The sequence below is a fragment of the Quercus lobata genome, chromosome 2, assembly GCF_001633185.2.
Source record: "Quercus lobata isolate SW786 chromosome 2, ValleyOak3.0 Primary Assembly, whole genome shotgun sequence".
Classification (NCBI taxonomy): domain Eukaryota; kingdom Viridiplantae; phylum Streptophyta; class Magnoliopsida; order Fagales; family Fagaceae; genus Quercus; species Quercus lobata.
Window position 1 is genome coordinate 30,240,768 of NC_044905.1, and position 20,980 is coordinate 30,261,747.

Here is a 20,980-nt window from a genome sequence, read left to right on the forward strand (position 1 = left end):
TCTAAATAAGTTAAATTTTCATCCAATATTATTTTAAATTTTAGATATATAATTGAATAATCAAAAGACTTTTTCATAGTTATATTAGTAAATTATTAATTGAAAGCCTAAAATCATCCACCCTTTTACAAATAACAAAGAAAAAAACTCTCATTTCATATTATATTTTCAAGACTCTATATTTCTAAATTTGGATGAAATTTCATTGATTTTGAAAGTTGAGGGAGAGAAATTTAAATTCAGGATGTTTTTATTAAAAATATTAGAAAATATCAATTGAATTACAAGTCTCTTAATCATTTTTGTCATAATTATGTGACGGTTGAGGTTTAACCAAACAAAATGGCCAAAATGGCCCATTAGCATTAATTTTTGAAATATTTAGTAATAAAGCACTGTTTAGGAAATAATTAGGGAAATACCACTTTTTCCGAAAACGCCGCTATAGGGCCCGAAAACGTCACTATAGGGCTTAAAAAACGCCACTATAGGCCCCTTGAACCTGTTATGGGGATTACAAAAAAATTTTGCAGGAAAACGCCGTTATAGGGCCCAAAAACGTCACTATAGGGCTTAAAAACGCCACTATAGGGCCCCTTGAACCTGTATGGGACTTATAAAAATTTTTTTGCAGGAAAACGCCGCTATAGGGCCCAAAAACGTCACTATAAGGCTTAAAAACGCCACTATAGGGCCCCTTGAACCTATTATGGGACTTATAAAAAAAATTTGTTGGAAAACGCCACTATAGGACCTGAAAAAGTGGTATTTCCCTAATTATTTTCGAAACAGTGCTCTGTTGCTAAATATTTCAAAAATTAATGCTAATGGGCCATTTTGGCCAAACGAAATGGTACCAGGCATTTTCCCAAGTCCGAACCCAGGCCCTTTGTTGGGTACAAAGGCTGGTCTGGTCCCAAGTCCTAACCCAGCCATCGAATCCAAGCGAGAGATTTTTGGTCCAGTTACTCTATAAACTATATAGCATTGTTTGCCCAGAGGTGTAGTTGGCGTGCAGCTTGCTCTGCTAATCCTAGACTGTTTTCAGAAAACTGCTCCACCATGAAGAACATCAACCTCCAGGTTTTTCTCTCTCTCTCTGCCTTACCATCGGATTTTATTAAATTTGAAATGGGTATTTTGTAATATTGAGAATTTCCCATTAGTAATGGGTTATGGCAGTGATTGGTTGGTTTGGGTGTTGTGGGATTTTTTAGGATTCTTTGCCAATGGTTGGTGTGTTTGGGGTTTGATTTGAAATGGGTAAATTAGATTAATAGAAAAAAGAGAACTTTTTGTTTAGTGTTGAAATTAGTGTTTGGTCTCTTAGAAAGTGCAGGAAAATGGATAGAGAATGTAAAGTTGAAGTTTTTGTTTAATGCTGTTGTGGGTCTTTTGGGAAGGAGGAGAAAAATTGAATGGAAAGAGTATTTTTCTTTAAAGTTTAGACGTGTCAAGGTTGAGCTGAAGTTGAATGTTATGAAAATTTTGTCTTGTTTTATGTTTTGATTGACGTTTGGTTGCTGAGAAACTGTAAGGTAAAGGTTATTAAAGGGAAATAGACGTTTTGGGATTTTCCATGTTGCTGTTTTTTGTGGGTTTACTTTCTTTAAGTAGAGCTGAAATTCAGAACATTATGAAGTTCTGGTGAATAAGTCACCTTTGTGTGAATTTCTGATGTACTAGCTTCTTATCAAGTGTTTTTTCATTTGCTTTATTTTTATGTTATATATGGTTGGGATCAGAAGTAATAGAAGACTGAGAGCAATTAACAAGATTTTATGAGTTTATTGTTTTGTATATAGAAGCAATATATACTTACTGAAAAGGTAAATAAATAGAAGCATATAGAATCATTCTAAGGGACTTTGTTGACTAGTTGAAGTTGCCTTTGTTTGGTTGCTAGAAACTAGCAAGTACTTTGGAGATATATAAACAGATGGATCCTGCACTTTTTGTGGACCCATGATAAATGTTAATTTTTGTTTTGTGCTGAAAGGGGATGCCCAGTTTGCTATGATATCAAATGGTTTTCTTTGAAATATCAGAATCTACTTGTTGATCAGCTTATTGACATTCATTCATGTACTTGATTCTTATTTAAGGGACCCATATAACCCCCATATGAAGTTTAAGTAGCCATCACTCATCGCTCGTTAGTTGTCACAGAAAGAGGGTAGAAGTTCGAGAGAAGTGCACCATTTCAGGAAAGTCATATACTAACCAAAAAGCCCAGCACTGGCAGGTAATCAATCTTGTTTACAAAAAACATTATTTGATTTCCCTTCTGAGACTCATATCTCATAGCAACACCACCCTTTTTTTTTTCCATCAGAATTAGCATGTGGAAAAGAATCCTCAATTGCCAACAGATATTGTTTTCTGTTAGGCAATACTCTAGAATTTCTCCTCCACAACCTGCTTACGCTGACCCGGTAATCCGGGTTTCCAACAACATAGCCCAATTGGGTGGCCCAAAAGAAGGTCCAAAGCCTCGGCAGCTCCTGTCTTTGCCTCCATTTCCTGCACATCCTCTACCCAGAAAGAACTCATTCAGCATCCCTGGTCAGTCCACTCGGGTCACCGCTATCAGTTGGGTCAAGTATTACTTTGATGAGATTTCGGACACTGTGATTCAGTCACATTTCAACAAAGGCCTTGTGAGTATAAATTTTTAAGTTTTTTTGGTTGGTTATTATGTTTGAGGAGTATATCAATTTGGGTTGTGAAGAATTGGATTGGGTTGTCAACTTTATGATTATTTAAAATTTTATATATAAAATTTATTTGTATTTGTTTTGATTCAGTTAGTTTTATTCATATTAAATTGGAGTTGCGACCAGTAAACTACTAGTTGTTTCAAAAGCTTAAACTGATAGGAAGATGATGAATTTAGTAATTTAAATCAGTATTCTAAGACTCTGTTGCATGTGTGGACCCAAAATCTCCTCAATGAATGGGCCCAATACAAGGAGTTTTTTAAAATTTTAAATGGGAGCTAAAGTGGAGAGAGTTGAACCATAGTACCATGTGTTGTACCATTTGTCCTTAAAGTTTGAGCTGGTGGAAGGGATAAATCTAATCATTATTATTACTGTAACTGAGTGTGTAAGGGACTTTGGAATTTTTACATATGTTTATAAACTTATGTAATTTTCTTCTTTTTTAGGTCCAGATAGAATGCCCAATTTCGGAGGACTCCTATGTTGACAAGGAAGGACATATGAAACCTTTGAGGAAGGTACTGACTCTAGCTTTAGACCACAATCTCACTCCCATCCCAGTTTTTTTTTCCTCAATTGTTAAGTTACGCATGCAACTGGTGAGTTTTGGATGCAGAGTCTCACCTTGTATCCCATTCTTAAGTGTCTTTTGAGCTAGAACTTGTTGACAGCATCATTGTTCAAATCCACAAGATGGATACATGAAGTTCTCTCTCTCTCTCCCCCTTTATTTCTACCTCTATTTGTTGACTGTTTGTGATTTTATGGGGGGTTTACTTGATCTGCAATCATACAGCTGACCTACAGATTAGGCCTAATGAGGTCATGGAGGCTGGGGCAAGAGTTTACATACCTGTATCAGTTGCTGAGACAAGGATTTCCAAGAGATTTGACACTATTCCAAGTGGGACACTATATCCAAATGCCGATGAGATAGAGTACTTGCAAAGGCTCGTCAAGTACAAGGCATGTCTTACATTTAATTCATAATTTTGTTTCTCATGTTATTTGAGTACAGGCATGATGGTTTATTAACCCTTTGCTGCCTGAAAATGCTGTGTGGCTTTATTTGTTGTTTGATTCTGTATTCTTTTGTGCCCATATTGCCATTTGTTAATTGGTGGTTGAAATTTCAGGACTCTGCTATAATTGTGCTAAACAAGCCCCCAAGACTGCCAGTTAAGGTCGGTATCCTGTGACCCCATTCATTTTAATGATAGACTGTTGCTTCAGCATATTCAGTTGCCACTTGTCACTTAAACTTTTTATTTATCTATTTATAACAATGTTCTTAGGGGAATCTGCCTGTTCATAACAGCATGGATGCGCTGGCAGCTGCAGCTCTTTCTTATGATTATGATGAGGGTCCTAAGTTGGTAAGCTTTTAGTTTTAGATGATTACTTTTTACTTTCAAAAAATGACTGTTACCTAATGAGGTTGTTGATCCAGATAATTACAAAAGATTTTTGCACTTATAATATTGTTATTTTTGCTGCTTTTTCTGTGCGATTGATTAGTGAAATCCAGAACTAAGTTGAATAGGATAGTAACTAGTTGAGAAAGCAAATATGTGCTATATCTACCTAAAATTAAGGCTCAAGTTTGGCTCATTTATAAACAAACAAATATGAACAAGTTTTTTATTGAGCCAAGCCCAAGCTGTTTATGAATGGCTTGGCTCATTTACTTCCCTAATCATCTTATCATCACTGACCATGTAGTATTTATTTATTTATTTCTGTTTCGTGAATACCATTGAGTACTTTGTCCCCCTTAATGTAAAGACGTAAAAGTTCTATTTCTTAAGGAAGTTTTAATTTTTATATATATGAAGAAAGAAAGTTTTAATTTGACAATCGTTTTATTTGCTTATTATTTTGGTAAACCAAGTCATAAGAAGAGCATTTAGTCATATTTTTGTGATTTATTGAATCCTCCTCTACTTTAAAAAAGAGGAGAAATAACAATATACACAAGACCATTCTCTTCTTTTAATAAAGAACTAACACAATTAAACACACACACATGTGTATATGATTGGCTTTGGCTGGGTCCAATGTCCTGTGCTCTGGACCTGATAGAATGCTGCCATGTGTCCAAGAATTGTTGCACGGCAGCATCCCGGGTCTAATGCACAGAACACACTGGACCTAAGCCTCTCCCTATATAATTAGATATATGATGGTTTATTTATATTGGACTTCTCTTCTTTTGCATTGAATTAACTCACTTGGTACAAAAATTAAAAAAATTTAGATGGATGGGACGCAAAATTAGATTCTAATTAAAATTTAATTTTGGTTATAATTGGATTTTCTCCTAGTTTCAGCTTTAGTATAATATATATGATATGATAAGACCATTCATATTTTTCTCCCAAAAAAAAAAAAAAAAAAAAAAACTTATTGAATTTGATGTTCAAGAACGAACCTATGTTCCATGTGTAAATTTGTATGGTTGTATTAATCTCATTCCCAGATATTTAGGGGGAGCGTATCTTATGTTAAATATGATATTTGTTTTGCTGTATAGTTTTCTGGTTTAATAAAAAATGCCTTTTGCCATGCGCCTATATCTGAAAGGTTTTTCTGCTGTAATATTTTCTCTGGGTTCTTTGGACTGTTGGTTGCTACCTGTGCCACCACTATTACAATTTCTATGTTAAATCATTAGTTTTCTTTAGGAGACTAGAAGTTTTCTGTTCTCATGGAGGTATTTTGTTAGGTTCATCGTCTTGACCGAGAGAGCAGTGGCCTCCTCTTGATGGGGAGAACCAAAGAAAGTGTAGATCATCTTCAGTGGTTATTTAGTGACATAAACAAAGCAAATTTCTCCTGTGAGGTACTCATACCCCACTCTGCTGATTATACTATGTAGATCAGGGGTGGTGAATGTAACTTCTTGAACATGATGGGGAAATAACTCAGTGCTTCAACTTTATTTTATTATTTTTTTTTAAGACTGATTAGTGATATGCTTATATGTAATCTAGGCTTGGAATGATGCATATGAAGCAACATATCAGAGGTATTGGGCTTTGGTCATAGGCTGTCCCAAGCAAAAGGAAGGCTTAATTCGTGCTCCTCTTTCAAAGGTTCTCTCTATCTTTTCATAAACAATAAATATTACCTTCCCATGATGGATTCATTTGAAAGAGAAAACAACTTGAATGTATTACTAATTGTTATCCTTTGCAGGTGCTTCTGAATGATGGGAAGACTGAGAGGGTCATCTTGGCTCATCAAACAGGTTTAGAAGCTTCTCAAGAGGCAATAACTGAATATCGGGTTCTTGGTCCTAAGATAAATGGATGCTCATGGATTGAATTACATCCACTTACTAGCCGGAAGCATCAGGTACAATGTTGCATTCTCTCTCTCTCTCTCTCTCTCTCTCTCTCTCTCTCAGGGACACACAGGGCGGTGTTTTTATTTGGCCAAGTAAATATTAAATGTCAAAGGTCAAATCTTGGTCTCTCTCGTGTGATGCTGCATGATCAGTGTGCTGCCAAGGCTGGTGTTTGCTTGGAGCTCATCCCTTTTATATCAGACCATATATAATTTCATTAACGTTATTGCAGCTCCGTGTCCATTGTGCTGAAGCTCTTGGCACTCCAATTGTGGGTGACTATAAATATGGTTGGTTTGTTCACCAGAGATGGAAGCAAATGCCTCGAGTTGATATTGAGCCAACAACTGGGAAACCATATAGGTTGCGAAGGCCAGAAGGTCTGGATGTTCAGAAGGGAAGTGTTTTATCTAAGGTTCCCTTGTTACATCTGCACTGTAGAGAGCTTGTACTTCCCAACATTGCAAAGTTCCTTCAGGTTTTGGATCAAAAGTCAGAAAAGCTGCATCCCGCACTGAGCTCAAAGCCAGATCTCCTTCGCTTTGTGGCATCAATGCCTAACCACATGAAAATTAGCTGGAATCTTATGTCTTCCTATCTGGTATAAGAATGCAAGAAAGTCTGTTCTGTAGAGTCTGATCTATGTTTCTTTAGATCGATTTTGGTGGTGCACTTTAGCTGTTGTTGTACTCTTATCAGTTGATATTATGATATTTATAGTAAACCACATTTCGATAGATGAAGTTTCTTACAAATTACACGTTCAAATTTCAATACACATTTTCAAAGTCCAAGTTCAATGCAATCTTAATCACCTTTTCCTTCCCCATAATTTTCAGGTCCAGAAGCATTATATAGGAAGGCATCCATATGTGTGTGTTATAATCTAGATTTTATGTACCAAACTGGAAGTGCAGCAATGTACAACTGTTTGGGCTGTAACAACTGAGCAATGCCAGTCGACAGTAACCAACAGAGCCATGCCAGGAGAGAATGAGGGTATGGGACAGGAGAGAATTACCCAACTATGAATATCATTCTTATCAACATTAAATGAGTTTTTAGGCTTAGTAAACAAAAACATAACGATCCCTTTATTCTACAGAACATCTGAGTATAAGCATGCACATGCACTGAAATGGAGAACTACTTTTTACACCCAAAAAAATGAAAAGAAATTGTACTACACTGTGGGAATGAATGTGGTGGTCAGTTTAAAACTTTCAATGAACAATATAAGTGAGAAAATTTACATATAACACCCTTATCATTGATTGAGCCCGTGGGAAAGTCTTCAACTGAGACAACCAAAAAAAACAAGCTTTTGATGCCACCAACCTCATTTCCACAATCTTGCATTCTTTAAATTCCTGTCATGGTATTGGTATGTTCATGACTTTTGAACGTATTACACTGTTTAGCATCCTTTTGGTAATATGTCAGAGGAATGGTGCCTGCTTTTTGATTGATTCAAGCAAAAAGATCTTTTGGAACAGATACATCCAATGGATAGAGCATTGCAGACAATTAATACTCAGGTAGAACAACCAACCATATGTGTTTAAATCTGTTCTGTGGGTATGGATTGGGAACTAAGAAATCTTTCTGCCTCGTCGTTTGCTTCAGCTTGTAGTTTCCATCTCTGCAAAAGAAATTAGAGGTTAATAAACAAAAATGCATTCATGTTCCAACAAAAACTCATGGCAGATTAGCCCAGTGGCTCAGAAGAAAGTGCATTCTTCTCTCTCAACTACTAATCACTGTCCTTGAAGATGATATCTCAATTACTATATCATTTCCAAGTAAGCAAAACCTTGAAGGTAATTCTAGTTTCTCATATCAGAAAATCCAGGATCTATTTTCTTGTGACTAATTAAGTTTATAGTGAATTCAGTTTAACCAATATCAATAAGGCCTTTTCCAATTCTCTGAATTCGAAGTCACAAAAGTACATTCCATTGAAAAGAACATGCCTCTTCAAGATTCTCTAGCTCCATTATTTGTTGTATCTGTTCAGCAATACTTTCCTATAAACAAGAATGACCAAGTTAGATAATCTTATGCAAGTCAGATCAATGCAGAGAAGAAACAGATAATCAAGTTGAGCGCACCACATTGCTTGCTGCTTCAGCAGCAAGTACGTCAGAGTCCAATTCTACTTCGATTTCAATCATTGAAGAAATCTGAAAAATGGATGGCATAACCACACATTAAATTATGCTTTTGGAAAAACAAACTTAAGAGAATTTTGTTTGGTAGGGTGGGTTGGAATTATGGTTTCTGTCATGTAGGAACCATACTCTTGCAAAGCTGTCAATTAGTTCAATTCGTCCCTTGAGGGAGTTTTCCAAGCCTTCTCGCACTCTTTTGACTCTACTTCTCCGAGCACTAAATAATAACCAAAGAATACTTCAGAGGGTAAACTTCAAACAGAGGAAACCTTCATACACTTACAACACTAGAAGTCAATTAAACTTACAGAAATAATTAGTTCAGCAATTATACAGAAATTAAGAAAGTAGTGCTAATAATGTTATGAGGGTTTCACCGATAAGAGGGTTCTCCTACAGCAAAAATTTTGTTCTCCAATTGGCACATCCGAGCCAACATCCAAACCTACAAAGGAAACAAATGGATTTCTCATATCCAGCATCAAGATACTTTATCAGATAATTTATGAAACATTGTGGTTATTGCTATCATACAGTTTTTGCATCATATGATATTTCAACCTCACAGGATCCCGAATGAACCCATTTTAGAAGATTGCCAGAGAAGAAGACAACATTCTTCTGGTATTTTCTTCAACTATGACTTATCAGGGATTGTACAACATTTATTTTATAGATGTATTGCTAGTCCAATACCAACCAACTATGCAAATATAAAGAGTGCTCCACGAGAAGACTCATAAGTAATATATGATGATCCTTAAAGTTCTATGTCCTTACGTATGAAAAATTCAGTGCACTAAACTTGTTTATAGAAAGCTGAGTTTCACATTTGTATCTGAAGCATAGAGTGGACTTTGTATAGATAATCTTGATATTCTTGCAGTCTTTTGGCTGTGGTTTGAAGACTACTTTAGTGAGCACTGTTTTAAAATATGTTAATTCAGATTGCTTAACATGAAAGGGAGGTATATTTATTAATATAGATAAATCCTTCATTTTGTATTTTCAAACAAAGTATTTTTGTCAATATAATTTTTGAATTAAAATTGGACTCAAAATGATTCTATTATCAGGGTTTCTAGCACATATGTAGTTCCTTCTCTAGTCCTATAACATTGAGGTCCCAGCACACATCATGAAACCTATGTTGAAAGCTTTGAGGGCTATCCTCCACACACCAACTCACTCAACTCATTTGATAAAAGAAAAGAAAGCTATCCATGCAACTATTACAACTTGCATAAGAGCATACCTCTTTTTCAGCAGCTTCTTTAAGGTCCTTGATGCGAGACTGGAGCATATCATATTGAGCTAAAAGCTGCTGCTTTATAGCAATCGCATCCACTGATCTTTGAGGAAGCTGATATCAGTGGATAAATGAATATGCCTCAACTCATTCCGATAGCAAATTAAAACATTAATGGATCAAATTGAAGAGTAAAAATCACATTGCAAAAGGCAAATGAAACCATTCCAATAGCTGTGTATATTTAATGATGTCCTAGTTTAGTTAGATTTGCAGTAATACATTAGCTTGACAATTACAAACAAAAAAACCTAGGCTAGCTGGTTTTTAAATATTCTATAAATTATGTGTTTCTGGATGTTTTGCTCATATGGAGTATAGTTTTTTGCACTATCATTAATTATTTGTGATGGTTCGCTGCTATGTTTTAAACATATTTGCAGAATATGATACATGAGGTATGCATGTCCAGCCTACAACTAAAAGTGACAGATGCACAAGATATAAAGACTAATTTCTGTCAAATTAAAGAATACATAATTTGTAATAGAGTATTAGTGGTCTTTCACTGCCAACTTATAGTAGTATGAAGTAATGTGTACCCATTTCTTAATCTAGTTCTTTTAAATACCAAATACAGAATAAAAGGGGAAAGGAAAGGAGAAATATGCAGAACTAGATTTAATGCCCTGAAGAAACTGACACAGCCAAATGAAGGTCTTAGTAGAAACTTGATTATCTCAATGAAGACAAGAATGTGAGAGGGAGGTAATACTCGAAAACTTGAGACTAGCTTACTTGATTTAACTGGGGCAGAATAAAAGCATTTACAGTAGCCCCCACAGCAAGAGATGCGACTGCAGCAGCTGAAAGGAACTGGGGCAAGCTGGGGTTAATAATTCCAGAGGCAGCATCTCCAGTGGCCAACACAGCAAGAAGGGGAAAGAGGATGGAGGGATTAAGTAAGGATGAGCTTCCTTCTTTTAGTGGTGCTCTTAACAATAGTGATTCTCGGCCATCTTTGTGGTTTGTCAGGCACATAGGCTCTCCAGCATAGAAGTTGGGGGCCTTTGGACTGAATTTGAAGGGGCCTACCTCTCTATAAACTTTTGATGGAGCTGCTACAGCAATGGTAACCCTTTCTCCTTCTTGCGCTGGGAGATCAACTGTTTCAGTAGCAAATCTGTGTGCGCGCGCCATACCAGAAGGAGTCTCTACCTGAAATTTGGAAGGGTGGAAGGAATTATTACTAAATAGGCATTGGCAGGGTGTCATTGGCGAGTGCTATATTTTTTCAGTAAGATAAGTAATGAAAGAGAGAGAGAGCCTTAAATGTTATTGGATTATTGCATTGGCAAACTTTGGATAATCAGTGATTGGCAAAGAGGTTCCCTTTTGGCTTAGTTTCTTGCAACTTGCAATAAATAAATAGGTATGCAATATAAAGTATCTTATTAAGTAATGCTTTCACGAGCATATTGGCAAAAATCAACACCTGAGCTACCAATGTGCATAGTGGGTGGAATCCACAGTTAAACATTCTAAATCAAGAATCTATACCACGATAGAGTGAACAGCAGAAGGAATGCTTTGCTTCATTATTTGCAGGAATCTTAGCCCTCTTTTCCATGCTGGAACATCCATGCTGCGTTCGGCAGGAGGAGATCCTTAGAAGAAGTGAAATATCCCAGCATCAACATCATACATTAATAGATTCTGTGATCAACATAGAATTAAAATGTGACACAGTATTTATATTTAGTGCTTAATTATTCAATCAAAGAAGTTAAATGGTTTACAAGCCAATATGGAGACATATTCACTTTGAATTGGAAACATAATGTAATTCCCGTGCAAGTAAATGGAAGCAAGCTCATACATGTCGCACTACTGCAGATACTAACCAATGGAATACCAAACAAATTGTGTAATGTTTTTATGACGGATAAAGGAAGCTATCATAATCACAAAGAAAAACAACAATAGCAATAGAATACTGAACAAAGTGCATAACCTTGTGATAAATAAACAAAACCAGATGGAACAAACCTAATTTCTTCAGACTCGATGCTAACTATGTTGCCAGAAATAAGTTCATATTTGTAGCGGCACTTCGCACAGGATACAATCTGCACAGACGTACTATGCATACATTAATTGTATCATCAAAGTTATCAATATTAAGAAATTTTAGGTGCACCGCATCTGTGGCGTGAGTAGCAATAGTTCAAATGATCAAAATCTAGATATTCCCCACAAAGTGAGTTTAGACCACATCGTGTTATCATAGCTTTTCTGTCTATACCTGAATACCATGTTGGGGTTGTGCAACAGCAACAGCTATCATACAACTAGGACACCTCACAACCTTTCCAAAAGGGACCTGCACAACATCCATAAAATTGCAAACATTGTAAAGTCGATATCATTAGACTAGGCAATATGTCCCATTTCCAAAGTACAAGCGGGGGAATGTCATATTTTATAGCTGATTTTATTAAAATAGATATACTCAGTAGAATACCAGATATACTGATGAGAGATGAATATTGAATCAGCTAAAGAACTTATAAAATAAATTCACTAGTGTTTTGTGACTTCATACCTCCTCGGCAGGAGATACTCCCATTTGGCAAATATCTTCAATTATCCTAAGAGCATCAGAAACCCTCAATGATGCTGCAAGACCCCTAATTAATGATGTGTAAACATTTACATCAGGCCTGGACCACTTCCATATCTCAGCAAAAGATCCATTTTCAGTAGTACCTGCAAGAAAATATTAAGATAAGATAATAATTTAGCAATGAAAATTCTTAATTAGAATGACCTAAATTAAACAACTTTAACTCTATAATCCAGTAACATTGTTTAAACTAGCTACCAAGTGATCGCGTGTATATATATATATTTTGAACAACCATTTAATAGTAATCATATTTAAATAGATTAATATAATAAAAAAGTCAGAAAACCTCAATGTACTCGCTACTTCACATTACCCCCCTTCCTTTCTGTGATCCATAAAGGAATCTTGGACTTGGGAATACAGCATGAAATGAGAAAATGTAACCAAGATAATGCTTATTAGCCACCTAGTCATCTCATTTATCAAAACTTAATTAACTCATTCCAAAACAACAAGAGCAACTATGTGCGCCCAAATTACTTGGGGGGTATACTACAAATTGTACCATATTCTATTTAGCCATCCGGATCGATCTTGTCTATGTAACTCCATTAAATTTAATTTACACCATTCCTCAAATCCAAAAATGCACACAGTCCGGGGCCAAAAAATCAAATAAACACCATCAGTAACAACACTAACGCACAACAAATAGTTATCCAATCCAATTATCACAATTTCTCTTAAGTTAAATTCATGACATCCTTATCAAGGCTATGTGGTGAGTGATATACGTGAGCCACATGGCGTTACTAGTTTGGTATGAATAGACAAATGGTATTCATTTGTCCCCGAAGAAAACATTAGCCACATATGTACTACACCCTAAAAGTAGTAATAAAATTGCAATTATGTTTTCTATATAGCCTAGTTCGACCTATCACAATGTCCCAATAACTTATGATTGTAATTAACAGTTTCAACTTTCATGTAACAGCAACGAAAGCTTTCACTAAATTAAAAATGAATGCATCACATATGCATATATATTATAAACCTGGTACCTTGGTCAAAGCTGGCACGCATGGCATAGAAAACCGACAAAGCCAACTCAGCATTGTTGCGCTCAAGCGCAGCTGTTATAATCAAGCAACAATCATTAACTCCCACAACACCTCCATTTCTTCCACACTTGTCACCAATCATGTACAAAGCTTCGTTGGCATCCTTAGCACCCGAAACCTTAGCAAGCAACTCCTCGTCCAAAAGCTGGGAAACCGAGTTCTCAACCAACCCATTCTGGCTCTCACTCAAAGAAGACGCTCTGGTCTTGAGGGTCTTAGAGAAGTTAACAAAAGTAAGAGAATAAGAAATATTGTTGTAGTAGTTGTTGGTGGCAAAGGTTTCGGAGAGTTTGGGAAGTGGAGGAGATTGGTGAGAGAAAAGCCAAGGAGAACAAGAGCAACCCAAGTTGAGAGTCATTTGTGGGATTGTTTTGGGTGATCAGCCAAAGAGAAAGTAGAGCTCTAGCTAGTAGCTATTGTTTTGAATCTTTGATCGGTTTGGTTTGGTTTTGCTTGTGGTTTGGGTTTTTGGATTAGGATCGAGTGGTCGTTAGGACAAGTGGTGGAGGGTACGAGATAGGGGTGTGTTATAGTGTGCACGGTGGTGTACGAAAATTGAATAAAATCATGGGAGTGAGTAAAAAGAGAAATGTTAAAGGTTACAACAAAAGTGGAGGTGCGGGGAATCGAACCCCGTGCCTCTCGCATGCGAAGCGAGCGCTCTACCATATGAGCTACACCCCCGTTGTGATCATTGGCTTCTATTTACTAATTTTAATAAAACTTCATATTCAACAACTGTTTTATTTTAACCGACAGTATAGATTTCTTATCAATGTGTTCATATGTAATAATGAGAAAGATTTCTGCATATGGGCAAAAATCGATTGATAATATATACAATTTTTCCTATTTGTTTTCACAATTAATCATGTGATCTATTTGGCTGTGATGAAATCATATAAATATACTATTAATATTACTCTAATAATAATTTATTATCTTTTTAGTAAGTCATTAATTTGTGAAAAATGTTATAAAATTTATGTATATTCACGCAATCACGCTCATTATAAGGCCACCAAGTAAGTATGAAAGTAATGGATTTCACCGGTTGAAAGATTTCTCTTCCTTTTTAAAGCTCTGATTATTGGCTTTTAAGGAAGTGAAAGCAATGTCGTGACGTGTTAGGTCAGATTATTGTTTTAAACCTAACAAGACAATGATTCGTTTTCCATTTTATGCCAAACAAAGAAAGATCAATGATACAATTACAAAGGCCATTTAGTGATAGCTTCTACATTATCTAAATAATATTTAGAGGGATGTTACAAATTTTATCATGTAAGATTTTAAGTGAGTGGTGGAAATAAGTGTTTAGGACTAAGGTTTAGTTCTGATAGTTTATATAAGAGCGCCTTGCACTCCAAAGTTAAGTCAGTAGTGGAAATAAGTGTTATTTTTTGCACTCTTTTGAACAAGAGTTGCATACCTTGAGGAATGCTGTAGAGGAGGTATTTATACTCTTAATTGGCACGTGCTTAACCTTAGGATTTCATCATTGCCTACCCATCCCACTTTCAACAAACATAACATGTCTCTCTATTCGTTTTGCCAATTTGAGGCACGTTTCCATTATTACCCATCTCACTTTCAATAAACATAACATGTCTCTATCTGTTTTGCCAGTTTGAGGCCCGATTCTAGATAATGGCTGACTTTGGCAAATGGGATAAATCAAATCGCATTAAGTTTTAAGTGAGTAGTTGGGTGCAATAAATGCAATCCTGACTAATTTAATCTCTTGACCCACTTTTTAAGAGAGATCCCGTCCCTACTAAGTATACCAGTGAGATCGGCATAAAGATATCACCTGCCATTCTGTCATCAAATGAAAATTTTATCCTATCCTTATATTGTATATTGACCTCTCACACAATTCTTCTTCCAGGAGGATTTAAACCTACCCAAACGGTAGCGGTAAGATTTCGCAGCGGATGACTAATTAATTACAGAGGTTACCACCCCAGAGAGCAGAGGTACCATTTTGCAGCGGAGGATTAATTAATTACAGAGAGCAGAGGCAAGGCTCTGCCATTAAATCATGAACATCGGGGGACGGTATGCCACAAAAGAAAGACAACAGAAGTTATTAATCTTGATGTACAAAAGAAGCTATTAAACAAGGTGTGTCGGACTACTTAATATTCTCTTTTAACATATTGTTCAGATCAAAATATTATTTTTCTTTTCCTACATACACGACAGCTGCAACCCAGATAGCATAACCAGCTGCTACATCATTCGAAAAAGTATCCTGCATTGGATATATACATCTTTCATTTCACATTGTGTGAATCTTCTATAACCATGAAAACTACACAAATTGAAAGGGAAAACGAATAGATAGATAATTATTGCAATCATCCAATAATTACAATCCACAAGGAATGCATCCTACAAAGCAGTAATTGGAAAAATTAACACAACAAGGGCAAAGACAAGTTCATCATCCACATTGGACGTGTCAAACCTATGCACAACACCCAGAAAGTAGAGGTTAAGTCGCTGCAGTCAACAAAATCAAGAAAGACGGCAACCAAATCAATGTGCAAAAGCAGGGATTACCATCATCAATCCATGATAAAGTGCTATACACAGCAAGTGCAAAGGAACCAGAATGAATTACAAATTGTCCAATTGTCAAGATTGAGAAGAAAAAAAGGGTAACTAAACTTGAAAAAGAGTCCATTGATCTTGCATTTGGGCACTCTCAGCTACTCCAACTTGCATCAACTGGAAATGCAGGAAGACCAAGTAGATATGAATCACCAGAACCTTTTGCAGAAGATACCCAATTTAGCTGGCTCACTGGTTTGAATTATTTGCCTAGTCGGCCTCTTGCCCATGGTGGTCTTTGCTGGCCACCACCATTACGTTGTACAGCATTGTTACGTTGTACAGCATTGTTCTGGCGTGGCAAGTTCCTCATCCTCTGCTCCTTCATGTTTGCAAACAGCGCGTCTAGTGTCTGAGACCTCTGCTTGGTCACTGGCTGCGCCTGCTGCTGTGGTGGCATTGACTGCAACACCATATATAAAACTCATCAATATTATTTACTTTGCATGGCGAGACTAGAAGTGAGGTTAAAAGCTACTGAGCATAATCTGGTGATCCTATCACCCATTAAGCAACAGCTTAAATGTATCCCTTGACAAAAAAAATGAGGAGTTCAACAACTTGTTGGATCAACCTATAATATGGACAAGTAAAAGTACATCCACATCCAATCTTGTTGTCACAACCCCATACATCAAACACTAAGTTACAAAAAGCTACCCATAAACCCTTGTAGCTACTCTTTAAGGCCATGCAACTCGCACTTCATTTATTTTCTATAAAAGATAATGAAGAATATAAATACTTCCCCTTGTTTGGTCATGTGAAGAAGCAGGAGGAAAATAAAGAGCAGAGAAGATATTTTAATAACTTTTGTTCTTACAACCAATTTCTCCCCAAAATTCACCTAGTTCGGAAAATAACATGGACCATTGATTTTTTATTCACTAGCCCAACAATGAAAATCAACAGATTTTCAAAACCCTCTCTCTCTCTTTCTTATTTTGATGTAACAGATTTTCAAAACCTTCTCTATTTTTTTCTTCTTCAGTGGTAAACCAAACTTAGTGTAATGATTAATATTATGACTAACAAGCTTACTGATCCTACGCAATGATGTTATAAATAATTTTCAAGGAGATGAAGATTAATGCAGCTGAGAAGTCAAATAAATACCTTTGCCACAAAGCCTCCATTTGCAGCACGCCTCTGGATAAGTGGACCCCTGCACGCAGAAATATAAACAAGGATTGGAAAACATAAAGAGAACATACCATCAAGAGCTGAGTCCAACAAGAGGAATATTCAAGACGCCCCAGTATCAATACCAATTAATAACATCATAGAACCACCGTGCAATTTACATTCACAAGGAGAGTCAAGCGTCTTACCATGACAGATTCTATTTATATCCAACTAAGAGAAAGTTAACACAAACCATTTCAGGAAAAAACAGTAACTTCAATATAGTGAAGACTGGAACTCTGAAGTATGAATTCTCTTAAATTTCTGTAAAAGCTCTTTCCAATCACAAAGCATGATGAGTTCAAACCTTGCACCCCGATTGAATGGAAACAAAAGTAAAGACAACCGCGAGAAGCTGAATTGGGGAAAAACCACAATGGGCTTATTCTCCATTCAATTCAATAAACAGAGACTCTGTCCAAGGAAGCTCCAAAATGAGTCTTGAAAACTAAGCGTAGCATTCACAGTAGTGATGAAAGCTTTTGCACAAAAATGAGTATCCAATTTCCACACCTTGTCAAACTACATTAAAACCAAACTACATTGCCAACAGTGCTGCCAACTACCAAACGAATTTGAAAATAACTAACAGGAGCAAAACTCTATGCTCCTTTTTGACATTCAGCTACTACCCAAAACTCCAAACTTGGTTATCTCAAGCAAAAATAAATTACTCTAAATGAAAACCGAAACACATGAATCTTGTTTAGTTGGCCAAGAACCATCCCTTTTAGATCCATCCCATCACAAAACACAGTTGAAGACCAATCACCAAGACCATAGGCAAGAAAGAAGAAAAGCAGAGATGAAGTGTCAGTCAGATGGAGTAGAAAAAGCAGATGAGTTCCAAAATGTAGAAATCTCTTGTAATTGACCCTAAGACTGAAGGGTGTGCATCCCACAGCATTATCTTCCAATTCACATAAATTATCAAAATTTCTGCAAGCCAACAATGCTCTGTGGACAAGGATTAAACCAAATCCTACAAATCTCAAGAATGAAATCTGATGGATAAATGGAAAAGCAGCAGATCTCATCATGGAGGATATGGCATAATAAGCATGCATGTCGATAAAACGACTGTAACCATCAGAAAGATTCAGACCCATAACCAGGAAAAGTGGTAACTGCCGCACTCACTAGGTAACTAGAAAACATCCAGTTTGGAGCATATGTAAAATAAGCATACATGTGGATAAAACAACTGCAACCTTCAGATAGATTCAGATTCATAAACCAAGAAAAGCAGAAATTGCCGCACTCAGTACAGTAACAAGAAAACATCCAGTTGAAACTGCAAAAAATGTAAACTTTTTCCTATCGAGCAATGAGCCACTTAAAATGCACAATGCGAACTTTTCCAGTGCATAAGCTATCTTCAAATAATACCACCACACAAACTTCCATAGATCACACTTAATTCACAATTCCATTAAACCATTTCCTTCCAATCATATCCCTGTTTATCACTTATAAACCACTACCTCAACAGCCAACCCAAATAACAAAACTCCAATTTCCAAATATGCACAGCAACATTCAAATTAAAGTGCTCTGCCCACACTATGTCACACTTTGCACACCACATAAATGAAGATTTATGATGCAAGAATGCTATTCAGGATGGCAATAGGAAACAGTCAACACTTGGAATTATTCCCAAATTGGCTGATTCCGCTGGAAAACAAATCATATGCGACTTATTTATACATTAACAGGAAGCACATGGCAGATGTGATCAATTCTATAGAAGAGCCACACTTTTACCTGCAATTATTTATCAATAAAACAATCCCATCAGATGCTAAACTATTGTCATTGCCACAATAATGAGGTTTAAGCAGTATAAGGAATAAATTGATCTTTGGGATGAAATACCTTGTCTTGTTCCAATTAGCAGCCCTGTTACGACCAAAAGCTCTATTGCGAAGTGGAGCAGCTGCAGCCTTCCGTGCTGCCTCAGTTGCCAGAGGAAATTGGTTCCCCTGAAAATTTGACCTCCTCTGAGCTAAGGCCCCCTGATTACCATCGTTGAAAAAAACAAAGAAACATGAGATCATTGGGCAAACTAAATAAACAAATACTGCACTTTAGCAGCAACCATTTCATACCTGTCTAAATGACGATCTTGTATCCATATAACGTCGAACCGTTGTAGATTTATCTTGAGCAATATTATTGGGAAACTTCTGAATTTTGTTCTGAATGGACAGAGGATTCATATATTATGATAACAGCCCAAGAAAAGAGAGCATATATTATAGACGATATCAGAGAGATAAGCTTGCTTTCACCAAAAAAAAAAAAAAAATCTTACCGGAACCCTTCGCTGCTTCCTCCCCCTAGACTTGGGGTTTTTAGACATTTTGATGATATCTTCTAAGGCCATGTCCATTTTTTTCTCTGTAAGGGCAATTGCCTCAGTTGTAAGAGGTTTAGTTGCCATCTGATAGAGAATGTTGAAGTCAATCATAAAATATAAGATAAACAAAGCAAAATAACATGGCAACAGAAACATCTTCACAGCCTACCAATTATAAAGCGATAAACAAGAAGTTAAAAGAAACCTCCACAGTGGTACATAAACCAAAGCATATCAACAAAGACCTTTGGAAATTTACTTCAAAACATTCAAACTCTTACAACCATAAACTATAAGAATCAAGGGGATTAATTATCTTAACAAATATTTAACCGTAAAATACCTCGAAAAATCTATGCACCTAGAAAAGCAGACATTTGAAACAAATTTCTAATCTAAATTTATAAAAATCAAGCATATTTCGCAATTATATCAAAATTGATTAGGGCAATAAAAAAAATTTAGCAATATACTTGAATCTCAGATTCTTTGCTGCTTTTAGAACCCTAGAGCATAAAAAAAAATCCACGAAAAATAAGTCTAATACAACACCAAAGCCAAGCTTGAATTGAAGCTATAAGATACCAAAATCAAAATCATAACTCATATCTTCTCTATTCCATGTTTTCTCACCAACCAAACAGAAAACTTCCCATACAACTATGACCGAACAATAAGCACAAACATAATTAAAAAATTAATTAAACAAAAAAAAAATTAGGGCTAGGGTTTTGGGATCGAAGACTCACCGAGTTAGAGAATATGTAGGGATTCGACGAAAATCGAAATCAAGAAGCAGAGCGAGCGAAGATTTTGAGAGAAAATTAGGGTTAGGGTTTAGAGAATATATGGGGAATTTGGAAAACACGGAGAGCAATTTGGGAGTTTCGTGAAAACTAACAGCCAGCTTCCTCGAAAAGCGACCCGTGTGAATGAGTGTGTGTGAGAGAGGGTATTTAACTATTTATAGTAACTGAAGGACGCGGTCCGTGTGAACGGCGGATTTCAATTCCGCATCAAATGGAAAAAAAGTTTACCTCTCTAGGAAAATTTTTCCTACTCTTTTTTTTTTTGAGGAAATTTTTTTTCCTACTCTGGTAAATGATAATAAAATCTTATTGTTATTTTCATGTATTTATTAAAAAAAAAAAAAAACTGAAATGGTCAAAGAATTGGAAAAGATCCTGATTCTCGATTTTTACCAGTTTGGACTGATTTTGGAGGATTTTTATCGGGCTAAATTAAGGTTTGGTTTTTAATATTATGCTTTCACTTGATTATGTGACTTGTTTAATTAGACATATAACTTAAAAAAAAAAAAAAAAAAAAAAACCCACATAGATAATGTTATGAGTAACCATGTAATGGTAAAAGGAAATTTCTCAAAACTAGTTTGGAGGGATATTATGTCCATCTTTTTTTTTAATACTAATTTGTAAATGTTTTTTTCCCTCTCCTCAATACATATTGAAATATTTTGTTATGAAAATTTTGAAAGACATTATCTCGAATATTACTCTTTTCTTTTTTTTTTTTAAGAAAAAGATAATGATAAACTTGAAATCTATG

The 20,980-nt window shown here is 35.9% G+C and overlaps 3 protein-coding genes and 1 non-coding gene across 7 annotated transcripts; 1 reads left to right on the top strand and 3 right to left on the bottom strand.

Annotated features, from left to right (window-relative positions):
• Positions 1-899: 899 nt before the first annotated feature.
• Positions 900-7,537, top strand: LOC115975281 (RNA pseudouridine synthase 3, mitochondrial). Of its 3 annotated transcripts, none has more exons than XM_031095999.1 (11): positions 902-1,083; positions 2,106-2,245; positions 2,336-2,660; positions 3,170-3,241; positions 3,531-3,689; positions 3,860-3,907; positions 4,019-4,099; positions 5,449-5,565; positions 5,717-5,818; positions 5,922-6,080; positions 6,305-7,537. In XM_031095999.1, the coding sequence occupies exons 3-11, from the start codon at positions 2,343-2,345 to the stop codon at positions 6,677-6,679; spliced, it is 1,431 nt and encodes a 476-aa protein (XP_030951859.1). In that variant the 5' UTR covers positions 902-1,083; positions 2,106-2,245; positions 2,336-2,342; the 3' UTR covers positions 6,680-7,537. The 3 variants fall into 3 exon arrangements, with proteins under 3 accessions (XP_030951861.1, XP_030951859.1, XP_030951860.1); XM_031096000.1 differs by having other exon boundaries at positions 2,170-2,245; XM_031096001.1 differs by lacking the exon at positions 5,449-5,565 and having other exon boundaries at positions 900-1,083.
• Positions 7,144-13,771, bottom strand: LOC115975280. 2 transcript variants are annotated; one of them, XM_031095998.1, is made up of 13 exons: positions 13,186-13,771; positions 12,098-12,261; positions 11,798-11,875; positions 11,542-11,621; positions 11,053-11,137; positions 10,291-10,710; positions 9,499-9,606; positions 8,621-8,688; positions 8,373-8,460; positions 8,184-8,255; positions 8,046-8,099; positions 7,625-7,714; positions 7,144-7,526 (listed from the first exon to the last, which is right to left on the bottom strand). In XM_031095998.1, the coding sequence occupies exons 1-12, from the start codon at positions 13,601-13,603 to the stop codon at positions 7,634-7,636; spliced, it is 1,716 nt and encodes a 571-aa protein (XP_030951858.1). In that variant the 5' UTR covers positions 13,604-13,771; the 3' UTR covers positions 7,144-7,526; positions 7,625-7,633. The 2 variants fall into 2 exon arrangements, with proteins under 2 accessions (XP_030951858.1, XP_030951856.1); XM_031095996.1 differs by having other exon boundaries at positions 7,144-7,714; positions 13,186-13,770.
• Positions 13,772-13,856: 85 nt separating this feature from the next.
• On the bottom strand, positions 13,857-13,929 carry TRNAA-CGC. Its single transcript has one exon. It is a non-coding gene; the product is annotated as a tRNA-Ala (tRNA).
• A 1,642-nt stretch (positions 13,930-15,571) lies between these two features.
• On the bottom strand, positions 15,572-20,355 carry LOC115975282. Its single transcript, XM_031096002.1, has 6 exons — positions 20,161-20,355; positions 19,367-19,495; positions 19,161-19,250; positions 18,928-19,067; positions 16,981-17,029; positions 15,572-16,267 (listed from the first exon to the last, which is right to left on the bottom strand). Exons 2-6 carry the CDS (start codon positions 19,493-19,495, stop codon positions 16,067-16,069), a joined length of 609 nt encoding a protein of 202 aa, XP_030951862.1. The 5' UTR covers positions 20,161-20,355; the 3' UTR covers positions 15,572-16,066.
• Positions 20,356-20,980: the final 625 nt, after the last annotated feature.

Excerpts from the sequence above, each read along its gene's own strand:
- LOC115975281 (XM_031095999.1), top strand. The coding sequence starts at position 2,343 with ATGTGGAAAAGAATCCTCAATTGCCAACAGATATTGTTTTCTGTTAGG. Across the intron at positions 2,661-3,169 it reads CACATTTCAACAAAGGCCTT|GTCCAGATAGAATGCCCAAT; the intron begins GTGAGTATAAAT and ends CTTCTTTTTTAG. Across the intron at positions 3,908-4,018 it reads CCCCAAGACTGCCAGTTAAG|GGGAATCTGCCTGTTCATAA; the intron begins GTCGGTATCCTG and ends CAATGTTCTTAG.
- LOC115975280 (XM_031095998.1), bottom strand. The coding sequence starts at position 13,603 with ATGACTCTCAACTTGGGTTGCTCTTGTTCTCCTTGGCTTTTCTCTCAC. Across the intron at positions 12,262-13,185 it reads GCGTGCCAGCTTTGACCAAG|GTACTACTGAAAATGGATCT; the intron begins GTACCAGGTTTA and ends ATTTTCTTGCAG. Across the intron at positions 11,876-12,097 it reads GAGTATCTCCTGCCGAGGAG|GTCCCTTTTGGAAAGGTTGT; the intron begins GTATGAAGTCAC and ends GATGTTGTGCAG.
- LOC115975282 (XM_031096002.1), bottom strand. The coding sequence starts at position 19,495 with ATGGCAACTAAACCTCTTACAACTGAGGCAATTGCCCTTACAGAGAAA. Across the intron at positions 19,251-19,366 it reads GGAAGCAGCGAAGGGTTCCG|AACAAAATTCAGAAGTTTCC; the intron begins GTAAGATTTTTT and ends CTGTCCATTCAG. Across the intron at positions 17,030-18,927 it reads GCTAATTGGAACAAGACAAG|GGGTCCACTTATCCAGAGGC; the intron begins GTATTTCATCCC and ends TTCTGCGTGCAG.